General features: G+C 38.4%; 1 protein-coding gene across 2 annotated transcripts in view; it reads right to left on the bottom strand.

Annotated features, from left to right (window-relative positions):
• The window catches only part of MLLT3 (MLLT3 super elongation complex subunit), a 279,354-nt gene extending 252,634 nt beyond the window's left edge, over window positions 1–26,720 (bottom strand). The window contains exons 1-2 of one of the 2 annotated variants that reach the window (XM_053571693.1): window positions 26,440–26,720; window positions 24,829–25,009 (exon numbers count right to left, since the gene is read on the bottom strand). In XM_053571693.1, coding sequence (XP_053427668.1) covers window positions 24,829–25,009; window positions 26,440–26,451 — 193 coding nt within the window. In that variant the 5' untranslated portion in view covers window positions 26,452–26,720. Of the gene's footprint in view, window positions 1–24,828; window positions 25,010–25,961; window positions 26,168–26,439 lie in introns of those variants that run through there. The other variant, XM_053571703.1, reaches the window with a different exon arrangement.
• Between the last annotated feature and the right edge of the window lie 1,238 nt (window positions 26,721–27,958).

Here is a 27,958-nt window from a genome sequence, read left to right as displayed (position 1 = left end):
ACCTGCCCAGGGTAGGCCTCTAAACCAGCCGTTCTCAACCTGTGGGTTGCAACCCCTTTGGGGGTCAAACGACCCTTTCACAGGGGTCACCTAAATACATCCTGCATATCAGATATTTACATTACTATTCATAACAGTAACAACGAAAGTAATTTTACGGTTGGGGGTTACCACAACATGAGGAAATGTATTAAAGCGTCACAGCATTAGGAAAGTTGAGAACCACTGCTCTACACTGATTGAGTCCTCTCTTGATTCCAGAGAGGATCCTGCCCCATACTCTGGAAGGAGGAAGGCTACACGGAGAGGCCAGGAAGAATCTGAAGAGATAGGCCTTACCGGGTTTAGATGACGTGCTTTTTGTCCAATCACATTTCTATGCAGTTGTCAATCATGTCTCTGTAATGAAGCCTCCATCAAAACCCAAGAGGACTGGGTTTGGAGACCTTCTGGATAACCTCTGTACAGCCGAACACGCTGAGGATCCTGGAGGGTGTCTTGCCCAAGGAGTGCACAGAAGTCCGCGCCCTTTACCCTAGACCTCACCCAGCACTTCTCATCCTCTGTACCCTTTGTAGCATCCTTTGTAATAAACTGATAAACATAAGTGTTTTCTTGAGTTCTGTGAGCCACTCCTCAAAACCTAACACAAACAGGGAGGAGGTTGTGGGAACCCCAACTTGAAGCCAGTCATCAGAAGTCTGGGGGCCCAGACTTGTGACTGGGGGGGGGGGAATGGGGGTGAGTACTAGGGACTGAGCCCTCACCCTGTGGCATATGACATCATGTCTGGGTAGATAGTGCCAGAATTGACTTAGAGCCCCAGCTGGTGTCCACATTGAGTCACAGAAGCCCTTTTCTGTGTTGACTGTTGTGTAGTTTAGAGAAAAGCATTTGGGGAGTGTTTTCCCAAAGCAACAACATAAATGGAAATATAGCTAAGCTCATCTTTATCTCAACTTGCCTTTTATGCTCCCATAAACTCTTCCTTACCTCAAATAGACCTCTTGTTCCAACTGTACTGAAATTTATCTACTTATAAATCAACCTCCCCTTCCCCTCACCATGAGTGTCTGAGCTTTACGAGGGCAGAGAATAAGTCAACGTGAGGTAATTCCATCCCACCTCTATAACCATCTAAAATAGAAGCTCTTAAAGATGGCTTTAGTTCTATTTCTCTCGCTCTATTTATTCAAAGATAGCTTCCATTAGTCTTTTTTTTTTTTTCTTTGCGACACTGTGTCTCACTCAATCATAGTTCACTGCAGCATCAAACTCCTCAAGCAATTCTCCCACCTCAGCCTCCTGAGTAGTTGAGACTACAGGTGGGAGTCACCACCCCAGCTAATTTTTAATTTATCTTGTACAGATGGTATCTTACTATGTTGCACAGGCTGGTCTCAAATCCCAGCCTCAAACAATCCTCTCTCTCTGGCCTCTCAAAGGGCTAGGATTATAGGCTGGGATAACAGGCCCCAAATGGGCCTCTTTAGTCATTCTAGAAGTGAAGAAGGCTAAAGCCTTCCAGTGAAGCCCTGCTCAGATCATACCATCTTTTGGTGGAAAGCTACACAGTATATAAAAGAAATAACACAGAATAAAGTTCTCTAATTACCAAGGGTGATTATCAGTCAATCAAATCCATTTAAGTTTTAGCTTTGCTATCTGATAGAGCATCTTTGAAACTGCACTTTCTGAAATACTGAGCTACTTAAATGAGACGAAATAAAGGTGATGCCCTCAGTATTTGTCCAGGACACCTGGCAGGAAAACTAATTCAATCTGAGCAAATCCCAACATAAGTTTCCAATTTTCTTTTCCAAATCACAGTTACTTTCCTCAAACCCTATTCTCCTGCTCCAGACTTCTGATTAGGTGGGGCAAGGGAAACAAAAATTAAAGGGAAAAGCACCATGTTCCAATGATCAAGAGATGAACCAAATTTCCATTTATCCAGAAGGCTCAAATCCCCAGAATCTTCTTAATTAGTACCAGGCAAGATGACTGATATTTATAAATATGATCTTAAACATAAATCTTCCAAAGTGCTTGCAGGATTTCTTAAGGAAAATTAAATTACATTCTAAAACAAATTAGTAATAGGATGTTTAAAAAAAGAAAAGTAACATGAAAGCACTCTCCACTGCCTAAGGTAAACATCACCAAGAACTGAGCACAGTGCTGGGCCAGACCTCAGAATCCTTCTCATTAGACCAGCTGTTCTCAACCTGTGGGTCGCAACCCACAGGAACTGTATTAAAAGGTGGCGGCCTTAGGAAGGTTGAGAACCACTGCATTAGACCCAATGGTAGCAGAGGCGAGTAGAACAGTGGTGAGTTAATGACTGGGACTCAATCCTCAGTTTAAATCTTAGTTATCCCACTCAAAAGCAGAGTGGCCTTATACTCTATCATCTAAAGAGTGAGAATTTTAACAGTCACACGGGACAACAGACTGTCCCCAGCATTACAGGACATATGGTCCTGTAATGGTCATTTTCATAAACCACATGGACCGTGGGCAAGTTATTTAATCTTCAGTCTGGGACTGGACAACACATCTGTAAAATGTGAATAACAGGTATAAAATTAAACCTTCTGTACCAATACATTGCTTAGGTACCTCTTTGTAGTTCTACAATACTATATTCTGACCTAAAGAGTTTAGGAACTCCAGAAACACCACTGATAGGGCCGAGTATAGGAATCTGCCCAAATACAACCCCCACCCCAGGAAAGAATGTCTTGCCCAAGAAGGAATGAGTATGGGGAAAGTCCCACCCAGGAAGGAATGTCCTGCCCAATAAGGAATGAGTGTGGGGAAAGTCCTGCCCAGGAAGGAATGAATGCACCAATCCCTACCCCCACACACAAACACACAACTCTTATATTCCCACTGGATCTTAACTCACGTGCTGACTTCTTTTTCATACTCGGCTGGCTTGGACCCAAGTGAATAAAGGCCACATTGCCCACACACAACCTGGGCTCCACTTCCTTTCATTCATGTCTCAGAATAACCTGTCATTTCGGTCCTTTACTTCTTTCTATGCAGCCTCAAGAAGAGAGACAACAAAAAGAGAAAAATCCATCTTTGATAGATACAGAGTAACTTTTTAAATCCACACTGATGCTTGTTTTATCAGATGCTTCCTTTGCAATTCTGTAAAAAACTTAGTTCATGACATCTGGGCAGTGCTGACCACTCAGAACTTTTTCACATCTTCATTTTCCATACTTTCATAAAAGCATTCATCTTATTGTCTTGTGATTTATAAAAAAAAAAAAAAAAGGAGGAGGGGCAGTGCCTGTGGCTCAAAAGGGTAAGCCCCATATGCCAGAGGTAGCAGGTTCAAACACAGCCCCGGCCAAAAAAACCGCAAAAAAAAAAACAAAGACTGATGCCAGACTAAGTACTTCAATAATGTAAGAGCCACTTCTGTTCCTGCTATCCTCAATGTCTAAGTGCAGTGCCTCATGCATACATGATATTCGATGTTAGTAGAATATATGATCAATAATTTAGAAACACAACCTTTCTTTAGTCAGCTCTAACTTCAGTGTACAATTCAACCACCTATACAAAGGTTTAGTAGGGATGTATCCTTACCTTTTCCCATCTGGGAGTTCATACTACTAAAGCAGTAACTGCAATACCAAATGTTTCTTCCCCACAGAGTGATTTCACCCATTTCCCTAATAGGAACCCACCTTGAAATCCAGCTAGGCTTTTGCCTTTTGGGAGATTCCCATTTTAAATCTTTATGCAGAAGCTTCTGACCCTTCATGCACATCTTCAACTCTTAACTCTTCATTAAAAAAAAAAAAAAAAAAAGCCAGAACTGACTGTTCCGACACGAGTTTATCTCCATCCGTTTTCATTTATTTCCTCCTCTCCTACTCCCAGTTGAACTCTTTTCATCCTGTCCTAACTATAGAACCTTCCCTCAGAAATTAAAGTATACTTGACAAAGACCACACTCAGTTTACTATGGGAGAATCAAAAACTAATAGGGAAAAAAATAAAACCAAAGCAAATTAATACAGTCAAATTTTACATCACTGAAATGCCTTCAATGGTAAAATGGTTTTAAATTGTGTCAAAGCCCCAGGAGTCCCTAAGGCATTTCTCAGGTTTCTTTAAAAAAAAAAAAAAAAAAAAAAAATGTAGTTGATCCCAGTTGTATTTGCTTTTTCTCTGCACCAGTGCCCCCAGACTCAGACTGCTCTAGGGTCTGGGGGTTTCAAAGCAAAACAATGAAGCATTACAACCCCACACAGTCTGACTACATTCTGAAAACAAACTTCACTTTGAGCTACTCACTGAAGTAGAGATATACCATGATCCACTGTCCACCTTGAGCTTGGACTAGTCTAGGTGAGAAGAAAAAATAATTTAGGCATTTTGTATTCAAAAAGAGTTCTCTAGCCTACAAGCCAAAAATAGTTGTAAAAAGTTTCTTCTGCGTGTCTCCCAAAAGTCATGAAAACTCACCTGGCAAATCATCACCCTCCACTCTGGTAAACAACCTGCAACTGACTGTCAAAAATGTTAGTTGGAAAAACAAAAATCAGCTCTAGCAAGAGCAGATTATTCTTATCCAAGTTAAATAATAACAGCAAGATGAAACTACATATGAATGTCCACTAAGATAGAGCTGCCAACTCAGGCAATTTCTCTATCACTCCTCCTTGCAGAATTTCTTTTGCACCATGAAAATAATTTTAGTCAAATGGGAAAAGGAAAAAAAACTGCAAACAGAAAGAAGTATAGTTTCAGTGCGAGTACAATATTAAATGTCCTGAAAAGAGACCGATCCTTAATAATGTAGCTTCAGTAAAAACTTCCTAGACCCTTTCCTTTTTTGTTCCTTTGAGAAAATGAAGCAATTTGCATTTATAGCTCAGTTCCTGTTTCCAAAATACCCCTTTAACTTTTTCTTTTCTCTTTTTATGGCAGGTATAAATAGCACCAAATTGTCAAATCACAGCTATTTTGTGTGCTACCTATACAAATAGGTCTGATTTCTGGCCAGCCATAAAACAATTACTGCCGAATTCCTCTGGCTCTTTGATATCCAGCTTGGCCACAGGGCTTCAAAGCTAGTCTCCAGGACTTTCTTGGGGGCACTGCTGAAAAACAACCTCAACAGAAAAAGAAGGTAAAATGTTCCCACTCCTATAAACACACAACGACTAACTCGAGAAGTAAAACAGTTCAGCATCATCATGAAGGGATTCTTCCCCCCAAGAGAATTTATGGTATCAAAGTTCTTTAAATTGTTTTTTTAGTGATATGGATCAACTAGAATTTCTTCCCCCTAACTCAAATGCCTTTTCCCCCATTTTCAAGCTTCTAAAAATTAAGAATTACTGTCCTTTCAGAGAAATTTTCTGATTTACTAAAATAACTTATCCCATGGGAATTTACTGAGATGGAACGAAAGTTCAGCTTCTTGAAGACATAAATAACCATACAGCATAGTATTTATTCAGTGTACCAAAACTCATTCAAGCTAGCTTTGAATAAGGTTACATTTGGTCAGAGTACCAACAGAGGAAACTTAAGTATAGGCAATTGTATGCTTTGACCATAAATTAATAGAACTTTATTCTCACATGGCTTATGAAAAATTACTACATTGCATGTGGGATATGTGGATGGCATACACACAAACACCTAACATTTACAGCACATACATGTGATGGGCTATTTCCTATTAAGCCACAGCAAAGGCAATACATTTATTATAAGGAAATAAATGTAAATAAATCCAGTAAAAAGAAAAACTTAAATTTTGGCATCTTGGAGAAGAGACAAATACAACATAATTATCAAATCTCCCACTGCCAGGTTCTTATAATAAACATCTATTAAAGTATACATACATGCACACGCGCACACACACAAGGGTACAACTATACCTACATATCTGCACCTAAAAAGAGAAAGGCATGTCACTTTTTTTTTAATTTCTCCTTCCAAGGGCATCATGCCCAATCAGTTTTTCCTTAACCCAATACTTTTGGCAGTTCTATCTCAATATGCTAGAATTCCACAAATTAAGTAGTTGGCCAACAGGTGGCTCTGAATTAAAAGCACAGATGATACAGTCTCTATTTGTAAAAGATCATTTTAGGTACGCATACAATAAGTAAAGGTTGCCTTTATACCCAAAATCTGCCTCTAATTTCTCCTTCTCCCCTTCTCTTTACCACTAGCAAGAATCCATCATTTTTAAAATATTAATCCAGATCTGATTTTAGCCTTTGTCTATGACTTATCCAAGGAACTATTTGTATGTATTTATCCAAAAACATACAGCCACACTGTATCTTAAAATCCATATAAGTCAACTCTTAAAAGTACATAGATGAATCTTCTAATTATAATCCAAAAATTTACTACTCAAAATCAGAGCCACCTGTTTACAGCTCTGATCTTAAGAACACAGTTTCATGGCTCAGGTTAAATCTGGCACCCGAAGTTGATACTAAATTTCCTCATAACAATGTGATTATGTAATCTCTCACATTTAATTATATTTTTTTCCTCTGGATTTTTCTAACCAAGGCCAAATGCATTAACATACAACAATATTCTCAACGTGAGTGATAAAAATGCATTAAAAGTAACCTTTAATCCATGCTATTAACTGATTTTATTCTATTTTGGCACGTTTGAAGTAACTCATCTAAGGATTAGTTAGGCTTTTCTACACTTCTTTTTATCAGGACTCTACCATTCTTGATTTAGTTTTGAGAGAAAAAGGTTTGCAAAAACTATAATAATCTCACAGCTGGAGATGGCTGGAAAGTCCATTCGTACTCATTGTGCCCTTAATTTGCAGGAAGCCTTTGTGTTCTACTCCTTGTCTGACATGCTGAGCAGTTTTCACTGATAAAGTACTTATAGACCAGTTATTTCAGATTAATGAAAAGCCCAGTAAAATTTTATGTAAGATGACTGTGAACTTTCTCTTTAAAATACTGAAAGTATTGACTGAGTCTTGACTGCATGAAAAATCTTAACCCTGGTAATTTGCCTCAATAGTTTTCATGTGAGTAGGGAAAGGCAGTCTTAAAATTTTTAAGTAGTCTTATTTTCAAACAGAGAAAGAATCCAAAATTTCAGACTATGAATTCAGATTGAATGGCTGAAGCCTCAGGGCAAACACACTGGTTGAATCACATAGCAGTAGGTTTCAAAATCTTGCCTTCTTCAAACTTAACAACAATTTCCTTGCCCTGAAAGCCTAGAACAATAATGGAAACACATTATACAAGAGGACCAACATTGTCGGGATCTTGTTGGGATTTTTAACACTATGACATTTTTAGAAGTCGATGGCATAGTTCTAATTCTACCCTTACCCAAAATGAGATTTTAAAGTCACTGACTTCAAGTTTCCTCTGAACTTCAAGCCTAAAAAGGGACATTTAAGTATTCAATTATCAAGGATTGTAAGTCAAACACAATTTTCACAATTCCCTGAAAATCTTCCAATATAAAAAGAAAAGTCTAACTTTGAAAAGTCCAGGTTGCAATTTCTAAATCTGTCCCAATATAAGCAAAAATGTTGAGATTTGTCATATTCCAAGATATGCAAATACATTAGTAGTAAAATTATCCATATTTTGCTACTCTGCCTTCTGTAAATTAGAAGCTCAAATAATAATCGCAGATTCCTATCTAATACAGGAAGTATATACCATTCAAATTCATACCCAGCAAGTGTTACCTGCAAAGTAAAAAAATGACAGGGTCTGAAACTAAGAGGGTTAAACAATTTCTTTTGTGAGGCCGCTGACAAAATCTACAGCAGCTGTCTAACTTTGCCTTTAATGATCACAGCAAAAGCTCAAGGAAGTGATCCAACGCAGCACTGGTCTTCAGTAACCAGATTCGTTCCTATTTCATTTTCAGCCAAGGGAATGGATAATAAGAACAAAATTACACCTCAGTCAGTAAGTTTACTTGACAATCTGATTTTTACCAACCCTTAACTTTATTCACACGTGTAGCCACAAGAGCTGTGTCTATTTGTGGGTAGACAACCTTAATAACTTTTAAATACTGGCTACCCACGATAAAACTTCAGATGGCTATCACTTCTTTAAACTCACTTATAAAAACTACTGGAAAACTTTTTAGCTATTCAGGAATATACTGAGCTAAAGAAGAAAAGGTATACATTTCACCAATGCTGTAAACTGCTGAGCCGCAGATATTTGATTCTATCAGTAAAGAAAACTACAGAATTACACCATTTTATGTATGACCTAAAGCAACTGTATAACGATTTTCACAAGAAACAAACTCAGTTCCTGAGCATTATAATCTTCCACCTAAAACTACATACGTTGTTTAAAACGAACAGAAAAGCTCTTTCATTATATATTACCATCCAGTTATTACCATACCTATTCCTAAATTTCTTTCTACTTAGCCTACATAAAACAGGTATTCCAGAAATCTAACTAATCAGAACTTATTTTTAAACAGAAATCCAATATTCTTTATAAGTGAAGTTTCTGAAAAATAAGGGAAACAAAGTAATTAAATCAATGACCCAACAAAATTACTTTGTCACTGATTCATAGAAAGAAGTTCCAAAGTAATTTTAAACTAAGTTATGTGGGAATGGGCATGACTGCAAAGTTCCCCATTTCAATATTTATGAAAGATATGTTAAATACTTTATTCAAGCAAGTTTGTCTAAAGAGAAATTATTTTTCTAGAGGCTAATTTGAATCCAGTATTTAATTTATAATTCCAATTCTGTTTACTTTCACAAAGATTTGGGCCAGTGCAATTTAGTTAAATTTCAGGCTACTTAGTCTACATGCCACAAGACACTGATTATATAAACCTACTATCAATTTATACTATCTCAAATAGGAGAAATACAGCTTCAACTATTTAACATCTGAAAATTACTATGTATTGGTTTCCTAAAGGAGTAAAAATTATTTAAAAACTATGACTTAAAATGCATGCACTAATGGATATTCCTAAATTGACATATTTATGAATGACTTATTTGCACTTAAAAAGTAAATACCAAATATGGGGTTAATGTGCTTCACTTTTAGGGATTTAAACCATAAATTCTTCAAATAAAATTAAATAAATTGGTTTGCAACTAATTAATGATGGGGATTCAATCATAGAAAACTATCTCTGTATATTCTTAAAGGTTGGGGAATTTAACTGGTTATGTTCAAGGTAATACACGTAGTGGGTTTTGGAGCCCACTGCCTGTAAAATCTCCCATGGAGATTCAAGACCACCCATTGAAAATAGTACAACATTATTGCCTCAAGCAAGAAGCTGGTACATAAGACTAGTTATTCAAGTCTTTTACATACTATTTTATTGAGGGATTGTGGGAGGTGGGGGAGGGGGAGAAGGGGGATTCATGAGTGGGCAGGGAAGGAAAACTCAGACACAGAAAAAACAGTAATTTCTAAAGCAGAGGTTCCTGTGGTACACTCCCTCACCCCGCCCCCACTTTTAAAACAGCTACATAAACAAAGTAATAAGTGCTCAATTTCAGAAAGAATTACATTACACTCCATTTGAACAGGCTACAAAGTACTTTTATTTGAAAAGCTGCTTCTCTTCTGTTATAAACAATTTTACTCGGCACTAATTTCAGACAAGAGAAGATGGCTAGAGAGTGTGGGAGGTGGAGTTAGGAAAAATTCACTCAGTGTCTTTCAATGCCTTAAACAGTTGATCCAATAAAGATCCTTTAGAGAAAACTTTAAGTCTATTTTTTTTCTCCAAGTAAGCAAATCATACAGGAGGGCTTTTCTTTTCTAGGGTACTGCACCCTGTCTCTTTAAATTCCAGGCCTGCCCCATTTCCCACGCATTCAATGAAAGCCCCACATTTGCTGGCCTCCAGCCCACAATGTCAAGTAGTTCTCTTGCTATTGAATTTCAAGATTATTCTTTTGGATCATTTGCCCTTTAGTTTTAAGCATGCCAAAGCAAAAATAATGTCTTTCTACAATAACATAAAGAAAACGCTGAGGTCTTTACAAGTCTACAAGGAGAGAACACCTTGTCCTTTGGTTACCCTTTCACTGCAAAATATGCTCCCACTCCATATGCTCCAAATAAGGGCCATTTGTGCGCTATCTTCATTTACCATAGCTGTGTCTGTCCCACAACAAAATTTTACGAGTATTTTTATTTAATTTAGTACCAAATCTGGAATCTCTAACAATCTGCAATATTCAAACCAGGTCTTTGTATACTCAAATTCTCAAGTCTTCAACATGGTCACTTTGTATTCAGTAAGAATAAATTTTAAACAATTACTTCATTCAATTTTATTTTCCATATTTGTAGTTAAGACAGCTACATAAATGAATTTAACAGTAAAAATAGCAAGCAAATATTGTGAGCTGTAGTCATTGTGCCAAAGAGTAAATTATGGTCCTCATTCCTATACATACCTTAATCATGAGGAAAGGATTCCAGGCCATTGTGAATCCCATTTAGAATTATCTCAAAAGGAATAGAAATAGGCAGACATTTTATCAAGAAAACTAAGTTAAGTCCATGGAAAATAATTTTATTCCAAATACTAGCAGATAGTACATAAAGCATCAATATTAGTAAAAGAGCTCACGAGAAACACCCAGATTGCCTACATCAATTTTTATATTTTAAAAATATTCTTCTAAGGTAGAGTTAATCTAACCATAATTTACGGATTTTTGTAAAAGCACCTAATACTCAAGGGAAAACACCCTTATTTCCATTTGACATATAGCTTTGCTATCATTAGAATATAGTACACTTTTAATGTCAAAAAGGCAAATGTTTTCTCATAGATCATAAAATCATGGACTTAGATAAATTTTAGATTTTAGAGAGATCTTTGAGGACAACTAAAAACCCTACATTTGAAACCCTACATCTTTTTTAGTTATGGAACATTCATATCTTTTTTAATGGAACATTCATATCAATCTATCTGCATTGTAATAAAACATGAAATTATATTTTAATTTTCACTTTTGAAAACTTACTTTTATAGCTTGTATAGCTATTTATTCCTTACATCACCATATATCTAAATAGCATGATGAGAGTCTTTTCATTTGTAGTATTTTTTCAGTTTTTTGTTTTGTTTTTTTTTTTTGTAGAGACAGAGTCTCATTTTATGGCCCTCGGTAGAGTGCCACGGCATCACACAGCTCACAGCAACCTCCAACTCCTGGGCTTAAGCGATTCTCTTGCCTCAGCCTCCCGAGTAGCTGGGACTACAGGCGCCTGCCACAATGCCCAGCTATTTTTTGGTTGCAGTTCAGCCAGGGCCGGGTTTGAACCCGCCACCCTCGGTATATGGGGCCGGAGCCTTACTGACTGAGCCACAGGCACCACCCCATTTGTAGTATTTTTAAAGTCAGACGTAGACTTTGGGAAAATTTCTAACAGTACATATCAAAATAAGCGTATTAATTTGTAAAACTCCACAGGAAAAAAAGACTGGAACTTTTCAAATTTTCTAAAATATATACTGCATTGAAATATTAAATATGAGTAAGCCTGCTAAAAGACTGTCTTATATGAGTAATTTATACTTATAAATCAGGTTAATCTCATTACTTTTATAACTTCAAAACAATACTAATTAAGAAAGGTAAAAACATGACCTACTTATTTCTTTTGAAAGCTTACGGTCAACTTATGAAACACCTGTGCATATATTCCTAGTACTACTAAGACAGCCAAGTGTGCTGGTGCATACCTGGAGTCCTAGCTACTCAAGAAGCTAAAGTGGGAGAATCCGGTGAGCTATGAAATCACCACTGCACTCCAGCCTAGGTGACAGAGGAAGACCCTGTCTCTAAAAAATATACAAACAAACAAAAATAAATGGGGTGACCGGGGGAGAAAGAAGGAAAGGAAGCAAAGGTGGGTAGGGAAAGAAGGAAGAACTCAAAATAACAAGGTAGCAAAATGTCAAATAATAAAACATGAAAATGTTTCTTGGGAAAGAGAATCCTGATCATGTTCCAAATGAAATTACTTTTAGAAAACTAAAAAGTTTATTGTAAATGTGGCCATACAGACATTTAATTATATAATTTAACTTTCATATAATCATTCAAGAAAGCTTGAAAAAATCCAAGTTTTATTGACAAGAAGAAGTTCCTGATATCCCACCTCCCAGAAATGTGAATAACTTCTATTATCATGTTTTTATTAAATGGTGACATGACATAGATTTTTTTTAGTTAAATCATAACTGTGTACATTGATGCATATGTGGGGTTCAGTGTACTGATTTGTTATTCAATGTGAAATGCTTACAGTGAACTAAGCTAACTAATACATCCATCATAATTATACTCTTTTTATTAACATTTTGTTATACTATTTCCTTCCCATCTTTTCATTGATTTCTTTTTATCAGTCACATGATTCTCGAAATGTGAGTAAAGATGAACAATCCTGTCCATTCCACTATAAAGAAAATAGGGTGAATCAATGTTGGTAAACCCAAAAAGATACTTTGACAAGTAGCATTAACTACAAGCTACTGCACACCCTTCACAACATGAGAAAATTCTTTTTTTTCTTTTTTTTTTTTAGAGACAGAACCTCATTTTGTCACCCTCAGTATAGTGCTGTGAAGTCACAGCTCACACAGCAATCTCCAGCTCTTGGAGATTCTCTTGCCTCAGCCTCCTGAGTAGCTGGGACTACAGGCACCCACCACAATGCCTGAACCTTGCTATAAATTAAATCCTTTGTTTTAGTCAGTCATTTGACAATTTTCTTCAAATTGAAATGCTAACTAGAAGTACTTTTTATTTAACTTAAAAGTTACATAGCCTGTTGCAACCCAAGAGGAGAGGGTACCTACTTTTCAAAACAACTTCAATTGGATATCTGATTTATTAAATGAAAAACTCTGCAAGGATATTGAATGGCCTAAGATTTTATATATTTTCTTCTAACCTGTTTATATGATACTATAGTCCAAGTTTTCAATTATTATTCTATTAATAATAGAAATACAAGTAGTTACCTGATAAATGATACTTCAGAAAAGCAAAATAAGTGACAAAATTTCAAGGTCTGCCCAATGCTATGCAAATTACAAATCCGTTAACATGAAAAACCCAACTATCTAATGGTATGGACAAAAGCCATGTTTGAGGAGGAAGTTTCCAATGAACTCAGTTTCTTAAGCCATTGAAATGAGCCAACTTACAAGTAGTAGTTGACGGTTGATGCAAATGGCACCAATATGACCAAAGCTTTTTATAACCAAAACATAATCACCTATTTGATAAATTACCCATGTTATCATCTGCATAACTTCCATGTTATTGCAGAAAGTCTTTTACCCACTTCACTGTCCATTTATTGTAAGAAAAAAAAATTCCAATGTACTGGAGTTCACTTATCAATATCTTCTTTAAAAAAAAAAAAATCATTCTCCAAACTACACTTAGAAAAAGTGAGAAATTCAATACAACTCCATATTGCCCATTGCCTAGCATGTTATCATGTATTATAATCAATACAGTTGATATTAAATAAATGGTAGCCATTGCTTCATTATTACAAAAATACTATTTCAATGACAAATCCAGCATTTATCCTTTTTTTAATTAAAGAAAAATAATATTCAGAGCAAGAAAAGCCCACACAGCTTATTCAGTTAAAACACATCCTTTCTATTACCAAGGCCAGGGTTTTTCCTGCCACATTGCTAAATACTGCTCATACCAGTTACTGGAATACATCACACTCTTATTTTTAAAGCTAAAAGGCTAGTTGTAGTGCAGGGATCAGGTAGTAAAAAAATGATAGAGCTGGCCAAGTCCTTCAAATCTGTGTCTACTTTTTGAAAAAGCATCCAAAGTAGGTGAAGAAAGAATAAAAGAAAAAAAAATTAAAAAAACAGGAAAAAATTTATTTTTGCCTAAGAAAAGCTAGAACACATTCTAGAAAATGTCGTTATCAGCAGATATATGATGTTTCCTGCTAAAAATTCAAGTGGTGATTCTGTTTATACAAGGTCAATTATTAGAGGAACAGAAGAAATGAGTTTCAGAACACTGAGTAATAATTTACAACCTCCAGAGTGGAAGGTAAAGTCAGGCAATCTAAGGGATTCTAAAACCCTCATTCTGACTTGCAATATCTGCCTTGTGTTACATTGTTGCCAAAAACTTCCAGTGTCTAGACCAGTGTTTTTCAACCTTTTTTTATCTCACGGCACACTTAAGCCTGTAGTTAAACTTCCATGGCACACTTAAATTATGTTGATCCAAAAAAAAAACAAAAGAATACACTTACTGTGCTTTGAACTTCTTTTGAAAATAATTTAATTAGTGATCTTTAAAAATTTTTCATGGCAACTTAAGATCCTCTCATGGAACACCAGTTAAAAATTGCTGGTCTGGACACTACATAGATAAAATTATCAGTGGTGTCCACAGTGATCACATAGGACCCTTCAGTGCTGAGGTGTATACAAATCTAATGCAACACAGGAGGAACAATAGATATAGATGTGCACAGAGAAAGGAGTGCTGGACAGAGCAGATGACACATGACAGGGATGCTCAGTGCTCCACTGAATAAGGATAGTAGATTCCTGACGCTAGTTACTAAAATATTTCTCTGCATACATTTGAAACAACAAGGATGATAAGACAATCCAGAGCCATGTCAACATTTTAAAATAACCTATTCCACTAAAAGCAACCAAATCCCAACAACCCAAACTCTCCAATTTCCACTAAGAATCACTATAAACCAGCTGCTTATAATACTGGAACATGGAAAGAAATACAATGATGATGTTGTAAAATAGAATGTTTCTGCAATAACAAAGAAAGCTTTCATTATTTAGCAATGCATGTTAATAAAGTATTTTGGGTAAAAGGTATAGAGGATACAAAGTCTACAACGACCCTTATTTTTAAATGTCCAAAGTGTTTTAAATGTTTATTAAAATGAATAGATACCTAAAATAATCAGAGAGTATTTTCCTGCCAATACCATGCTTAGAAGGAGGGGATGGGGACATAAAAACCTCTCGGCAACAATTAATAGGCATCATGCAGCCTAGGTTTGTATCAGAAACATTAAGAGGCAAATATTCTCCCTACTCTCTAAGCTACTGCTATTATTATTAATACTTTAGGAAATTGTTAGTATATATTTTATTTTTTTGAATTAATATGTACACACACATAGCATTTGGCCTGGTATTTATGGGAAAAGAACTGATGATTCCTACTGGAAAAGAACAAAAAAAAATAGTTTTAACAAAATTAAATATTTTAAAATAGAAAAAAACCTATTCAACTCTTACAATATCAATCTTCTAGTAGGCTGAATAACTCAAAATTCAACTAATCATCTTTATAATCACTAATGAATATTATTTTAATGATAAGCCATAGTTTTCTTCAGTAAAAAATGATGGTGCACTGATATTATCCAAAAGGTTAATTGTTAACTGCTATATGGCCAACTAAATCACACCCAAATGCTAGCTTTATCTGTTCAGAAATTCAATGATAATGGTCTTTTTCAGGCCATAGCCACTGCAAACTTACTGTGCTTAAGTTAAAATGATTAAGTCATGCAACATTACTACTCAAAACAACACTCTGCATCCTTCATACAATTGCAATCTGACCACTAGATAAAGTGGGGAGTGGGTAGGGGGGACAAAATATCAAGAGGTAACTACCATGCAGCAATAATTTTTTCTAAGGATTTAATCTCAAAGAAAATCCTTAAATTAATCCATAATCCATAAAATGAATTGGATTTAGCTCGAAAGTAGCTACAGAACTTTTTCCTATTTTTCTTTTCTTTTTGAGCTGTCTCACTCTGTCGCCCTTATTAGACTGTCGTGGCATCAAAGCTCTCAGCAACCTCAAACTGTTGAGCTGAAGTGATCCCCTTGCCTCAGCCTCAATCCTCTTGCCTCAGCCTTCCAAGTCACTGGGACTACAGGCAAGAACTTTTCCCCTTTAAAGATCATCTATGGTTACCACCACTTAATTAAATCCTAAATCATGTCTACAAAAGAAGTCATTGCTAGACATTTGTCTGCTAATATAAGTGAATAATTGCTCAATGTTTTAAAAGTAAACATTGACCGCCATTTCTTACTAGTTATCTTTGCACGGGCACACTTGTGACTCATTGTGTCTACATGCAGGATCACTCCACATTTCTAGGCTTCGGATTAAAAGCAAAATGAGAGGGTTAAGGAAGATGAAGAATCTTGAGTGTCCTTTCCAGCTCTAAATAAAAGACACAAGCACATTGAAGGCAGGGACCTCCTCTTTTATTTCTATCCCCCCTAGTCTTTCACTGAATCCTGCAAAGAGAAAGCCTTCTGGGTAAGCACACCACCATGGCCACAAACTAAATTCTTAAATAAGACCCTAAACGTAGATAGGAAAATGAAATGAAATAAAGTAGATCAATCTGACAAAACTAAAAATTTTAATATGGCAGAAAAATACCATAACCCAAGCTATATGAAAAAAAAAAAATGAGGAAAGACATTTCCAACACAAACAACAAAGGATGAATATCCTACAAACAAGAATAGGGCAAGTACCCAAGATTTTGTTTATGTTTTTGGCGGGGGCCGGGTTTGAACCCACCACCTCTGGTATATGGGGCCGGCACCCTAATCCTTTGAACCACAGGCACTGCCCCCAAGATTTTTTTTTAAAGAAAAATATAAAAAATCAATAAAGAAGAAATCCAAATAGTCAATAAACATACATTAACATTCTTAACCCCGCTAGGAACCAGAAAAATGCAAATGAAAACAAAAAGATACCACATTTAAACGAAACATCAAAAATTATTATCAAAATAACCCAAATTGGCAAAGATGCAGAGAAAAATGTTATTCATTCCCCGACAGAGTACAAATAGTCACAGTTACTCTGTAGAACAATCTAACGTCTATTAGAACAAATGAAGCTGTACAGGCCCACAACCCAAGGACTCAAATGCTACGCTTATGTCCCAACTCTTGTTCATGTACATAGGGAACATGTACAAAGATGTTTCCTGTGCAGAACAGAAAATGTCCTCCACAGAGAGTGCCAAAAAAATGTATACATTTTAAGAAAGGAAAACCCTGTATTATAACTGTAATTCTCAAGTCACATGTGACTTCTGCAATTACAAGCGATATATGACACAATAAAAAGATAACAAATGTTATCAGTATATACTTATATTACAATTTTAAGACAGTTTTTTCCTTTCTTAAAATGTATATACATTTTTTGACACTCTCTGTATATTTCTTAATAGGTAAGCAGAAAAGTACAGAATATATTTCTATGGTGAAATACTAAGCAGAGGAAATTAGGAGGAATGAATAGGATCTCTACAGATGAAGTAGGGATAGGTTCAGAAAGATATTGAGTGAAAAAAAGCAAGATGCCAAGGTATTCACTCAAGAAAATGACCTGGTTTGGTATTAAGTAGTGGCAATGGTTGCAAAATCTTGTGAATATGGTAAAAACCACTGACTTGCGCACTTTAAAACAGTGAATATTATAGTATGTGAATCAAATCTCAATAGAAGAAAAAACTTATTTACCCAGTATGACTTTAAGATGCAATACTCTGTGCAAATGTAGATAAACGGAATGGAAGAGAGGCTTAAAAGTTGGAAGGAAAGGTTAAGAAGCTTTTAAAAACACTAGCTGCCTCTATAATAGTTAATTCTCCAAACAAGGAAACAAATATAATGAAATGTACACATTTATTGATTTAAATTTTATATCATTCTTTGCATTTTTACATTTTCCTATACTTTTTTGTTTTGAGAAGTAAAAAAGCAGCCATCAACTACAAAGGTATGTATAAAAGGCATCTCACAAAGACAAATGGTAAATAAACACAATTTCATAAGAAAAGATACGTAGGACCACTAATCAAATAAATCCAAAGTAAAATGAGGTATTTTTTCATGAAGCAGGTTAGAAAAGATTTTTTTTTAACTGTTAATTTTTAATATTGGCAATCATGTAGGGAAATGAGCCGTCTTTTAAGCCCTGAGCAGTATAAATTGGTACAATCTTTTCAATGGAAAGTTTGGTAATACGTATCAAAATTTTAAATCTGTATACCTTTTGTCTCAACTACCTCCCTTCTAGAAATTTAAACTAAGGAAACTAATACAAAAATTAACATCAAGGATGTTCCTCACGGTATTATTCATAACAAATTAAAACTTGGAACAATCTAAATATCGAAATGAAGTATAATAAACCTTTGTTCAATATAATATCATGAAATTCAGCAATTTAAAAAGATGGCATTCCACAAGGGTAAGAATGTTCATCTGTGCTTTATCCCCAGATCTAAGAAGTATACTAGGCACCATAATAGGAGCCCCAAACAAACTCTTGTTGGATGAATTAATGTTAATACAGGTCTGTATGTAGTATATGTACCAATATATAAGGATGTCTACCAAAATGTTAACTATGGTTATCTATGAAAATTTCAAGTAACTTTTTTCTCTGAATGTCTATAGTTTTATTTTTCCTTTTTCATTTTTTTTTTCTTTCTTTCTTTCTTTTTTTTAAAGAGATGAGTTCTCACTATGCTGCCCAGGCTGGCTTCAAACTCCTGGGCTCAAGCCATCCTCCTGTCTCAGCCTCCCCAAGTAGCTGGCAACCATAGGCGTGCACCACCTCACCTGGCTTTGGTTTGATTTTTTTTACAATGAACATATATTTATAAATGAGAAGAGAAAGATTTCATTTGCATGTAATAAATTAATACAGGTTTCTTCATAAAGCCTACACTGTAAAATGGTGCTATGTTATTTCCTAATTTCTATGACCTCTCCTGTGAAGACTCAAACTACTAAGGGATTAACAAATTCTACATCACAGAATGGTAATACTATGTTAAATAAGTGGGGATTATCTGTAACAGATGACTAGAAAAACAAAAAAGAGGCCAACCACAGTCCATAGAAGACCCACTTAGAAGGAAACTTCAGAGAAAAAAAAAGAGACTCTTTAAGACAAAATTATCAAAACAGCTGATACCCTTGTCCTACCTACTTCACAGACACAGTTCTACCAAAGGTTACCTAAAATAATGGATATAAAAGACCTCTGCACAATGCAGATACTATACCATAGAATGCATAGTGATATTAACTATGAAATGTGTTTGGGAAAAAAACCAAAGTTTAGATTATCCTTTTGTGAAAAAATTTGTTAGGTATAAGTGTTCAGTGGAATTTAGTAAGGCAATACTTTGGAAGATTTATCTTTTCTTTTTCCATTAAATGAGTGTTTTTATTAACAATAATAATAATGGATTAAAAAAATCAGCATCCATTTAACTGCACTCGATTGTATGCTAAATACTGTACATGAGCCATTCTCAGAGTGTAGTCTGAAGGATCTCAGGATATCTAAGATCTTTTCAGGTGATCAGTAAAATTAAAACTATTTTCATATACAGGAGACCCTCCGTAGTTGATCACCTCCCTACACTGACCATTGCCTTAAGTTGATCTAATTTTCACAGATAAGGATGTACGTATCAGTACAGTAGACCTAGTTCCTTACGTTGACCACTTCCGTATGCTGACCAGTTTGTTACAGTCTCTTGAATGGTCATTATATATGATGTCACTTGCCTTTTTCAGTTTCATTCTCTCCTAAGTATACAGTGGAGTTTTTCAGAAGTTACATGACATGGGATAACACAAAAGACAGAACACAGAAGAGGATAAGTGAATCCATTTGTCTTCTACTAAACCAGACATTAAGGAGATTTGCAAAAAAAAAAAAAAAGAGAGAGAGAGAGCGCGCGTAAACAATGCCACTCTTCTCATTTTTGTTTAGAAAATATTTATTTTTCATTAAAATGGTATTTATGTGTTAACATGTAATACACTGAAAATGTCTGTTTTAATTTCTAATGTAATAAAATTAATAGATAAAACTTAGATAGAAAGGCTCATTGGTACCTTCGATTTTTAAGGCCAGAAAGGGATTTTAAATCCAGTAAGTTTGAGAACAGTTGATTTATATTTACTACTCAACTCATGAGGTAACAGTTGTGTCTCATCTTTTCCATAACATAAATAAGAAAACAGATACAGAAGCAATTTGCCCAAAATCACACCAGTGGCTTCTTAAACCAGCATTTGAATATAAATCTGTAATTGCTAAGCCTAACTTCTCCTCATCTCTAAGCAACAATATCTACCCAAGATAGTTCAAGATCATTTTTAGATAACTACATGCTAATCTCTGTTTTAAAAACATTATACTATATTGGTTCTCTATTCTTTGTCTGTCGATCTTAAAAGGTTATGTGAACTCATTGTAATGGCTTTAAATATACATAGGGTGCCAGAAACAATGTATACACATTTTAAGAAAGGAGAAAACTATTAAATTTGTAATACGCCGAGTCGCATTTTACTTCTGTAATTACAAGAAGTGTTCAATGTGGCTTGTATTCATCTTTTGTTATCAGTATATCAATATATCCTGATTCTATACTGTATTATGTATTACATATTATGATCCTAATAAGTTTTTTTCCTTTCTTAAAATGTGTGTATGTTTTTTGGCACTCTCTGTATAATATACATATCTTAATATTACATGTAAACCTTTTTTTTAAAAAAAATCAAACACTCCAAAAAATCACCTCCCGTTGCCCTCAATATAACAAGTAGCCACCAAAGAAAACTATTTGTAAGAGTTTGGTGCCCACTAATCCAAAATGTATTTATTTATACACATATGCAAACACAAACAAACTTTTTATCTGTATAAGCACTTTTAAATGAGATCACACTGATTTAGCAACTTGCCTTGTTTCACTTAGTACTTCTTGAAGATATTCCTGCGTGTACGAATAGATTTACCTCATATTATAGATTATTATCATTTAACTGTATCCAATTAAGGTCCCCTAAAGATTTGCTTCCAAGTTTTTGCTATTGTAAGAACAGTTATAAGAAATATGCTGTATCTTTGTGTCCTTGTGAAATCACATCTGTCAGAAAATTCCTAGAAGTATATTTACTGGGCTAAAGGGGGTGAACATTAAAAATCTTAACAGATTTTGCCAAAGACCTTCTAAAATGCCCATGCCCAACTTATATTCTCACCTACAGCATACAAGATTTCCTCCAGTAATTCAGCATTTAAGTGCCTTGGAATATTACACTTTATGTTGCCTCAAAATCCCAAGTAGTAAAACTGACCTCACTGGTCATCTTAATTCCATACAGAACCCAATACAAATACCACTCCCTGAATGTATCAGAGTAGTCTCACTCATCTTCATTTCTTCTTTACACCTTTTAAATGTCTTCAAAAAGTAAATATACCAGGTACATATAATATCTTCTACTAGAAAACCCTCAAAGTATTAAATACCTTGATAAAATTACTCAAATTATTTTTAAGACCATTTAACACAAATCAGTACTATGCAGAAAAATTGGGACCACTTAGAGAAAAGTTGTAAAGGGCGATTTATTAAGCTTTATCTGCCCACTCTCAGGACAAAGGCTACAAATAAAAAGCTATCAAATGATACCAGTGGCCAAATTAGCCTATATAAAATAATAAGCAACAGATTTCATACCATAAATGTCAGTGAAACAGACTGCAATAGTACGGATGGCTGTAATTGGAAAGAAAGTTCGCTCAAATTCAAATTATACTGAAAATGAAAACATTAATATTTTAAATGAAATGTTTTGAATGTGACTATTCATTTCAGTCATATCAGACTAACATAAATCTTTGGTACTAATAAATACAATCTGGTCCTTTTGTGCAAGTAGATAGCTTTAAAATGTACCATACTCTGACCTGCCTATTCTGTTAACGGCTAATGGATATTCCAGGCCTCACTATTTCATCACAATCTCTTTTCTAGGATTTTGTGCCAGTAGTTTTAAATTGAACATCTCTAATACATCTTTATGACAGAGTAAAACTTCATTAATTCAAATCAAATTTGCTCAATTCTGAAAGGGTATATGTAATTCTCATTAGGCAACAAGTTAAAAATACTATAATTTTTTTCTTCTGCAAGTTGTCATAATTTTACTGCGAAGTAAAGGAAATCAACCTGAAAATCAATTCACTTTTCCAAACCAAAGATTTATAAAACTAAGGACTCATCCATCTTTGTGACTGAACAGTTCATCCTCAGTTCTAAGGCACATCTCTGTTTATCAGCTACTGTATATAGTGAAAGTGATTTAACATGTCAGTATTAATAGCCATTTGCAGCTTAATTTAGAGAATGAGCACTTCTTTTAAAGATCTTATAACTCAGATTTTTCACAAATTCATTTTTTCCAGTGGGCAATAGGTTACCCTATCACTTAATAGATTTAAAATATAGCAAACATAGCACCTTATAAAGTAAGAAAATAGAGTTAAAGAGACTTGACATTCTTATTCTATATTTATTCTTATCATTTTGAAGGACATTACAAGCCAAAAAATAAGTCTGAGGATTCAGTGGCATATTGGTTATTGCTTGAACTTACAACTAACTATTCCCAATGAATAGAGAACCCTTCTCTTGCAATCTGAATCACATGTAATTACAGTATGACAAGGTCTCTCCTGGGCGATGTATGCTGGCATTTTTCCCAGGACTTGTCACATCATGGGAAGCACACATACAAATAAAAATCCCAAAATAAACATTTTAAAACAATGGCTTATATAGACTACATAAAGAAATTACACGGTTGAATATAAAAATTAAAAAGTCCAACCAACAAACAGACACTTCTCAGAAACATCTGAAAAGGAATCACTATTATCAAGCAGCCTACCACACCTAGCAACAATTCCCAGGTGTGGTCTACATGAGGAGCACCCTTGCATTCCCTCAGGCTGGACAGAAAAATAAGTTAGTATAGGAAATAAAGAGAAACATCACCACTCAGATCCAATGCAGCAGAGAAACAGTGGTAAAATGGAGAGGTTGATCAACTTTAATGTCATAAAGCAAATTTGTCAACTGTCAAGGTACCTAAACAAAGTTATCTTAAGAGGTACATCCTCTGCCAACTGATTGAATGCTCCTAATACAATAAATATTGCTTTTTAAAAATGTATTTCGCTTTGAAGTGAACAGCAGTCAAGTAGTAGTAATAGTGTGTACCAAGAATCTTAGGAGGTGGTTTCTTTTGTTTAAACTCACAGCTCTACAGACACAAGGAAAGAGGGAGAAAGATTCCAACAAGCATCACGCCAACCCCAGATAGTGACAGAAACTTGACAGCACTCATTCTTATCAGGAAATAGGAAATAGAATATCTCTGGCTACATTTTAACATAAAATGCTAATAAATTCTAAATATTACTTCCTTACAGGACATGTATATTCCTAGCCCTCTATTAGAAACTGATTCATTTATTAACCACCCAACAAAGCCCATCAAATTCAACTGTTAAAGTTTTCAAGAGGAGCTATAAACCAAACACTGAAGGCAAAAAATATTATCCTACTTTCCATTATATGAGCTTTGGAAACAAAAGTAAGTGCAGTCACAAACCTCTACCCACCTCTAAGGCACTGCAACATTTCTCCTTTCCTTATTCAGCCCCTTGGATGTTCAATAATTTCCACATAGCTCTAAGTAGAATGGATTTATTATGATGTTACTCTAAGAAACTGCAGGAGTTCTAGATGCCAATAAAGATTACGGATCAAATGGAAGATAACTACTAACCATTGTGTCGACTTAGATAAATAAACCTGCTCACAAACAAAGCACCTTATTGTATTTGTACTGTTACCTCCACTAATCCAACTAAAACAACCAGACAGTTGCTTTCCAGAGACTGAAGGGAATCGCAACTGGAATTTCTCAAACACCCTTTTAATTTCTTTTAAAATGACACCCTGTTTCTTTTATCCAAAACTGTCCTGCCCTTTATGGAAAACGCTGGAGACCGCAGAGGCTCAGCAGGATTATGCAAACTAGATTCCAAGGCTAAGAACCAAGGTGGGGAAAGACTGAGGCAGAAGACAACGTAAACCATCGTTCCTCTGAAACTTAGCTTGGACCTTTGCAGGAACCCTCTCTCCTGCAGATCACATCCGGCACACACTTTGCTACGTTGCTCAAAATCAAAGGAGTAGTCAAGTGCCACGGGAGCGACTGAGAAAGGTGCAGTAAGCTCCCCAACTAAACGTAAAATCCTGAGAGGAGTGGGGTGTGGCAGCGGCTAACGCACAGAATGAAAAGTCCACGTATGGCCGCTGGCACCGGTGTCTCATGCACTGAGGTGAAAGCATAGGAGACCTTAAAGACAAATGCACTTCTCGAGGCAGAACAATAAGTACATCCTACAACACAGGTAATCTGAATCTCCCCAGGAAAATTAAAAAAAAAAAAAAAAAGCGCAAAGTGTTTATTCCCTCCAGCCCCACTCCCCCACAAGTCCAAGCCCAACAACTAATTGCACCTTCCCCACAGACCCCGCGGCCAGCCCCAGAGGACCAGCGAGGGCTGGCCTGGGATGAATAAACACTCTACACCTGACGGTCCTTTCTCTGCGGCGACTTTCACGAAACCGAAGTCGCGCGCGCGGGCGGCAGCTGGGACCTGGCCGGCGCGGCGCCGCGCACCCGGATCCCGAGGCTGCGCCGGCGAGCGCGGCGCGGGGGGCGGGGAGCGGGCCAGGGGGACCGCCCCGGCCGAGCGATTGTTTCCTCGCTCGGCAAAGACATTTTTTATCAAGCCCCTTTTGTATTCGAGCCCTACCTCTTTTTGGCCTAGGGAAGCTTTCGTGCAAGTGGAAGACGACTTTCTCCACAAAGTGCTGTATGTTACTGTGCTCCGGACCGCGCACGAACACCATCCAGTCGTGGGTGAAGCCCTCCACGGTCGGTTTTTTCCTCACCTGGGCGCGGTGCCCCAGCTCCAGCTTCACCTGTACGGCACACTGAGGGCAGGGGGAGGAAAGACAACCGTGAACAACAGGAAGGCGACGGTTCGGCACTGATCATTGCGCCTGACATTTTTTTTCCCTCCTTCTTGAAACGCACATAAAAGGAAACGGCGGTGCCCTGTGCATCCACGTTTCACGCGCGTGGGCGCGCACACCCCACACCCCCGAATGTACCCCGCCCGGTCGGCCGGGCCCTGGGCGCCCCGGGCCCCGCATCCCCGCCGGACGGGATTGTAACGGAATGTTACCCCCAGTCGGGAAGGGGGCCGGGGAAAAGAGGGAGAGCACACTCGGCCGCGACAGGCACGACAACAAATGCATTAGAAACAAATTAGAAGACAATTAGGATGCGATGCCGGGGCGGCTTCCCGGCGTGGGTGGAGAGGTGGCTGGGACCCCGGGGAACGGAAGGATTTCTGGCAAGCCCCCTTCCCGAAAGTACCGCGGCGACAGGCACACGCCGAGGAAGTCTTTGTGTACGTGTGTGTGTGCGTGCGTGTGGAACGCTGTGCCAGGCGGAATGGAAACTACAGTCTGCCTCTGCCGATGGGCACAAACTCCCGTGCTCTTACCACGGGGTTCGTGCTCAACAAAAATGAGACGTCGTCACACACACAAACACACACGCCCGCAGGAAAACAGGACAAGGCATCCATAACTTAAAGCACCCTGCATTCCCCCCCGCCCCCCAGCGAAAAGCCCCACGCGATCTGCGAGGCCAGCCGAACACAGCCCCCGCAACACACTTCCAAGAGCCAAAGTGGCCCCAAAGTACCTCCCACCTCCCCCCTCCCCCAGAAACGAAATTCAGAACGGCAGGGCGGCGGACGGACAGCCGCCGAGCCTCGGCTAGCGCACAGCCCAGCGCTGGGGCAAAGTTGCGTGCGGCCCAGCCGCTGTCAGCCCGCACACTCCGGCTCGCACACGCGCGCCGCGGAGAACGCACCATCGTAGCGGCCGCGGCGTTTTGCGGAGGTGCGGCCGCCGAGGCTGCTCGCCGCGTCCCCGGACTGTGCCCGCGGCTCCCGGCGGCGGCGGCGGCGGCTGAAATATGGCTGAGTTATTATTCGCCTCCTTCCACCGTGTGTGAGTGTGTGTGAGTGCGCGCGTGAGCGAGAGGGAGTGTGTGAGTGCGCTTCTTGTGATTGCAAAGAAGCGAGGAGGGAGGGAGGCGCGGGGGGTGGAGGGGCGAGTGTGAGTGTGTGCGTGTGTGTGTGTCTGTGTGTCTGTGTGCGCGCGCGGGGGGGGTGCGGGAGGAGGGGAGCGGAGGCTGAGGGAGAGGCAGCAGCTCCCTGCAAGCCGTACCAACCTTTCTCTAATTGGAACCGCGGAGCGCTGGCGCTGTCTGGGCTGCGGCGGAGGCGGCACAGGGCGAGGAAGGAAAGGGGAGGAGGTCTTTTATTATTATTTTTGCTTGTACTTACCGAGCTAGCCATGCCTGGGGGCCCGGAGGTTTGCTGGGGTGTTGTATGGTACCCCCCTCCCCCGCCCCCCTCAGCTGTAATTCATGAAGAAGCTGCTATGAATGAGAGCGCGCCCAGGAGCGGAGGGTAGATGGCGGACATTCTCTGCCTTTTTCCCCCCGCGCTCTCTCGCTCGCTCGCTCGCTTATTAAACTCAGCCCCAAAAGCAAAAGCAGCAGCAGCAGCAGCAGCTCCAGGGCCAGAGGATGATTCCGGAGCATGCGCCGTGGAGCCTGACACCCGGGCTCCAAGCCTCACGGGGCGGAGGGAGGGCTAGCGGGCGGGGCGGAGCGCGCGGGGAGGCCAAGGGAGCGAGCCAGGGGGAGCTCGAAAGAGCCAATCACCGGCCACCTCCCGAAACCCCGGCTGCCCGCAACGCCACACTGGAACGCCTCGCTTAAAGTAACAGGTTCCTGCTGGGGGGGTGGGAGGGAGGGGGCGCTGGAGTTGGGACAGCGGCCAGCTGGGGAGCCACTCCAGCCCCTGAGTAAACTCCGTTCGCCCTACAATAAAAAACGGATTAAAACTGCTGGAATGTAGCCACTGCCTACAGCCCCCAGCAGCCGGAGAAGGGGTGTTAAATCAAGTCTTTGGCGTTAGCTAGCACGCACGGGGAGGGAGGAGTGGGCTTTCTTTTACTTTCCACCACGTATTTTTGTGGTTTTGTGCTGAAAAGGCAAGAACTCACACCCAAACAAACTTATTTAAAGAGAGAGCAAGAGAAATGCCACCCTACAAAAACAAGCATCAAAATAGCCATCGCCGAAGCTGTTATAACTCGCAACAATCCCCTGGCCTCTTTCCCCATCCACTCGCAGACACCCGCCCACCACCTTGCTCCGAGCCCTACTGCCACTGGCCACCCAAAATTTAAAAAGTGAAATGAACAAGAGAGAAACGAGAATGCTATTTCCTTCCAAGGGGACGCCTTCCCCGTTTGTAATCCCTGGCTGGGAAGCTTCACAAAGTGTTGCCCAGGTGAAGGCGAGGCACCTGGGAATGCAGGGTGCAGACCCTCGAGGACCAGACTTGGAGTTGTTTTCTCCGGGAGGCTTCCCCTCCTAACAGCCTGCTGAGTTGCATCAGAACGTGGCGGATTGTCCTCCGAGGACGCGCGGGCCAACTGGGAGTCTTAAAATAGCAGGCAAAGCTAATACTGACTGTAATATGCATAAATTGGATTATAATCTTTAGGCGTATTGGTGACAGCCAGCGTAATCCATCTCTGGGTATTAATCCGGTTAGGTTCGCAGTGATAACCAGTCACAGGAGCGTTCCCAGAGTCGCGCCGCTGCAAACCTTCTCACTCGGGTGGCGGTTGGTCTCAGCGGCCGCGGATGGAACTGCGCAGCCACGCGTGGGACGCGGAGCGGAGAACTGACCAGCTCCCTTTAGAAACGCAGACGGTCTTTTAGAAAGAAACCGATAAGATCGAGACGATTGATTTGAAAGTGAAAGATGGGTGTGACTTTGGTTCGTT

This window comes from Nycticebus coucang, chromosome 2 (assembly GCF_027406575.1).
Source record: "Nycticebus coucang isolate mNycCou1 chromosome 2, mNycCou1.pri, whole genome shotgun sequence".
Lineage (NCBI taxonomy): Eukaryota > Metazoa > Chordata > Mammalia > Primates > Lorisidae > Nycticebus > Nycticebus coucang.
Note: the sequence above shows the minus strand (reverse complement) of the source record. Positions and strands in the feature narration are given on the sequence as shown.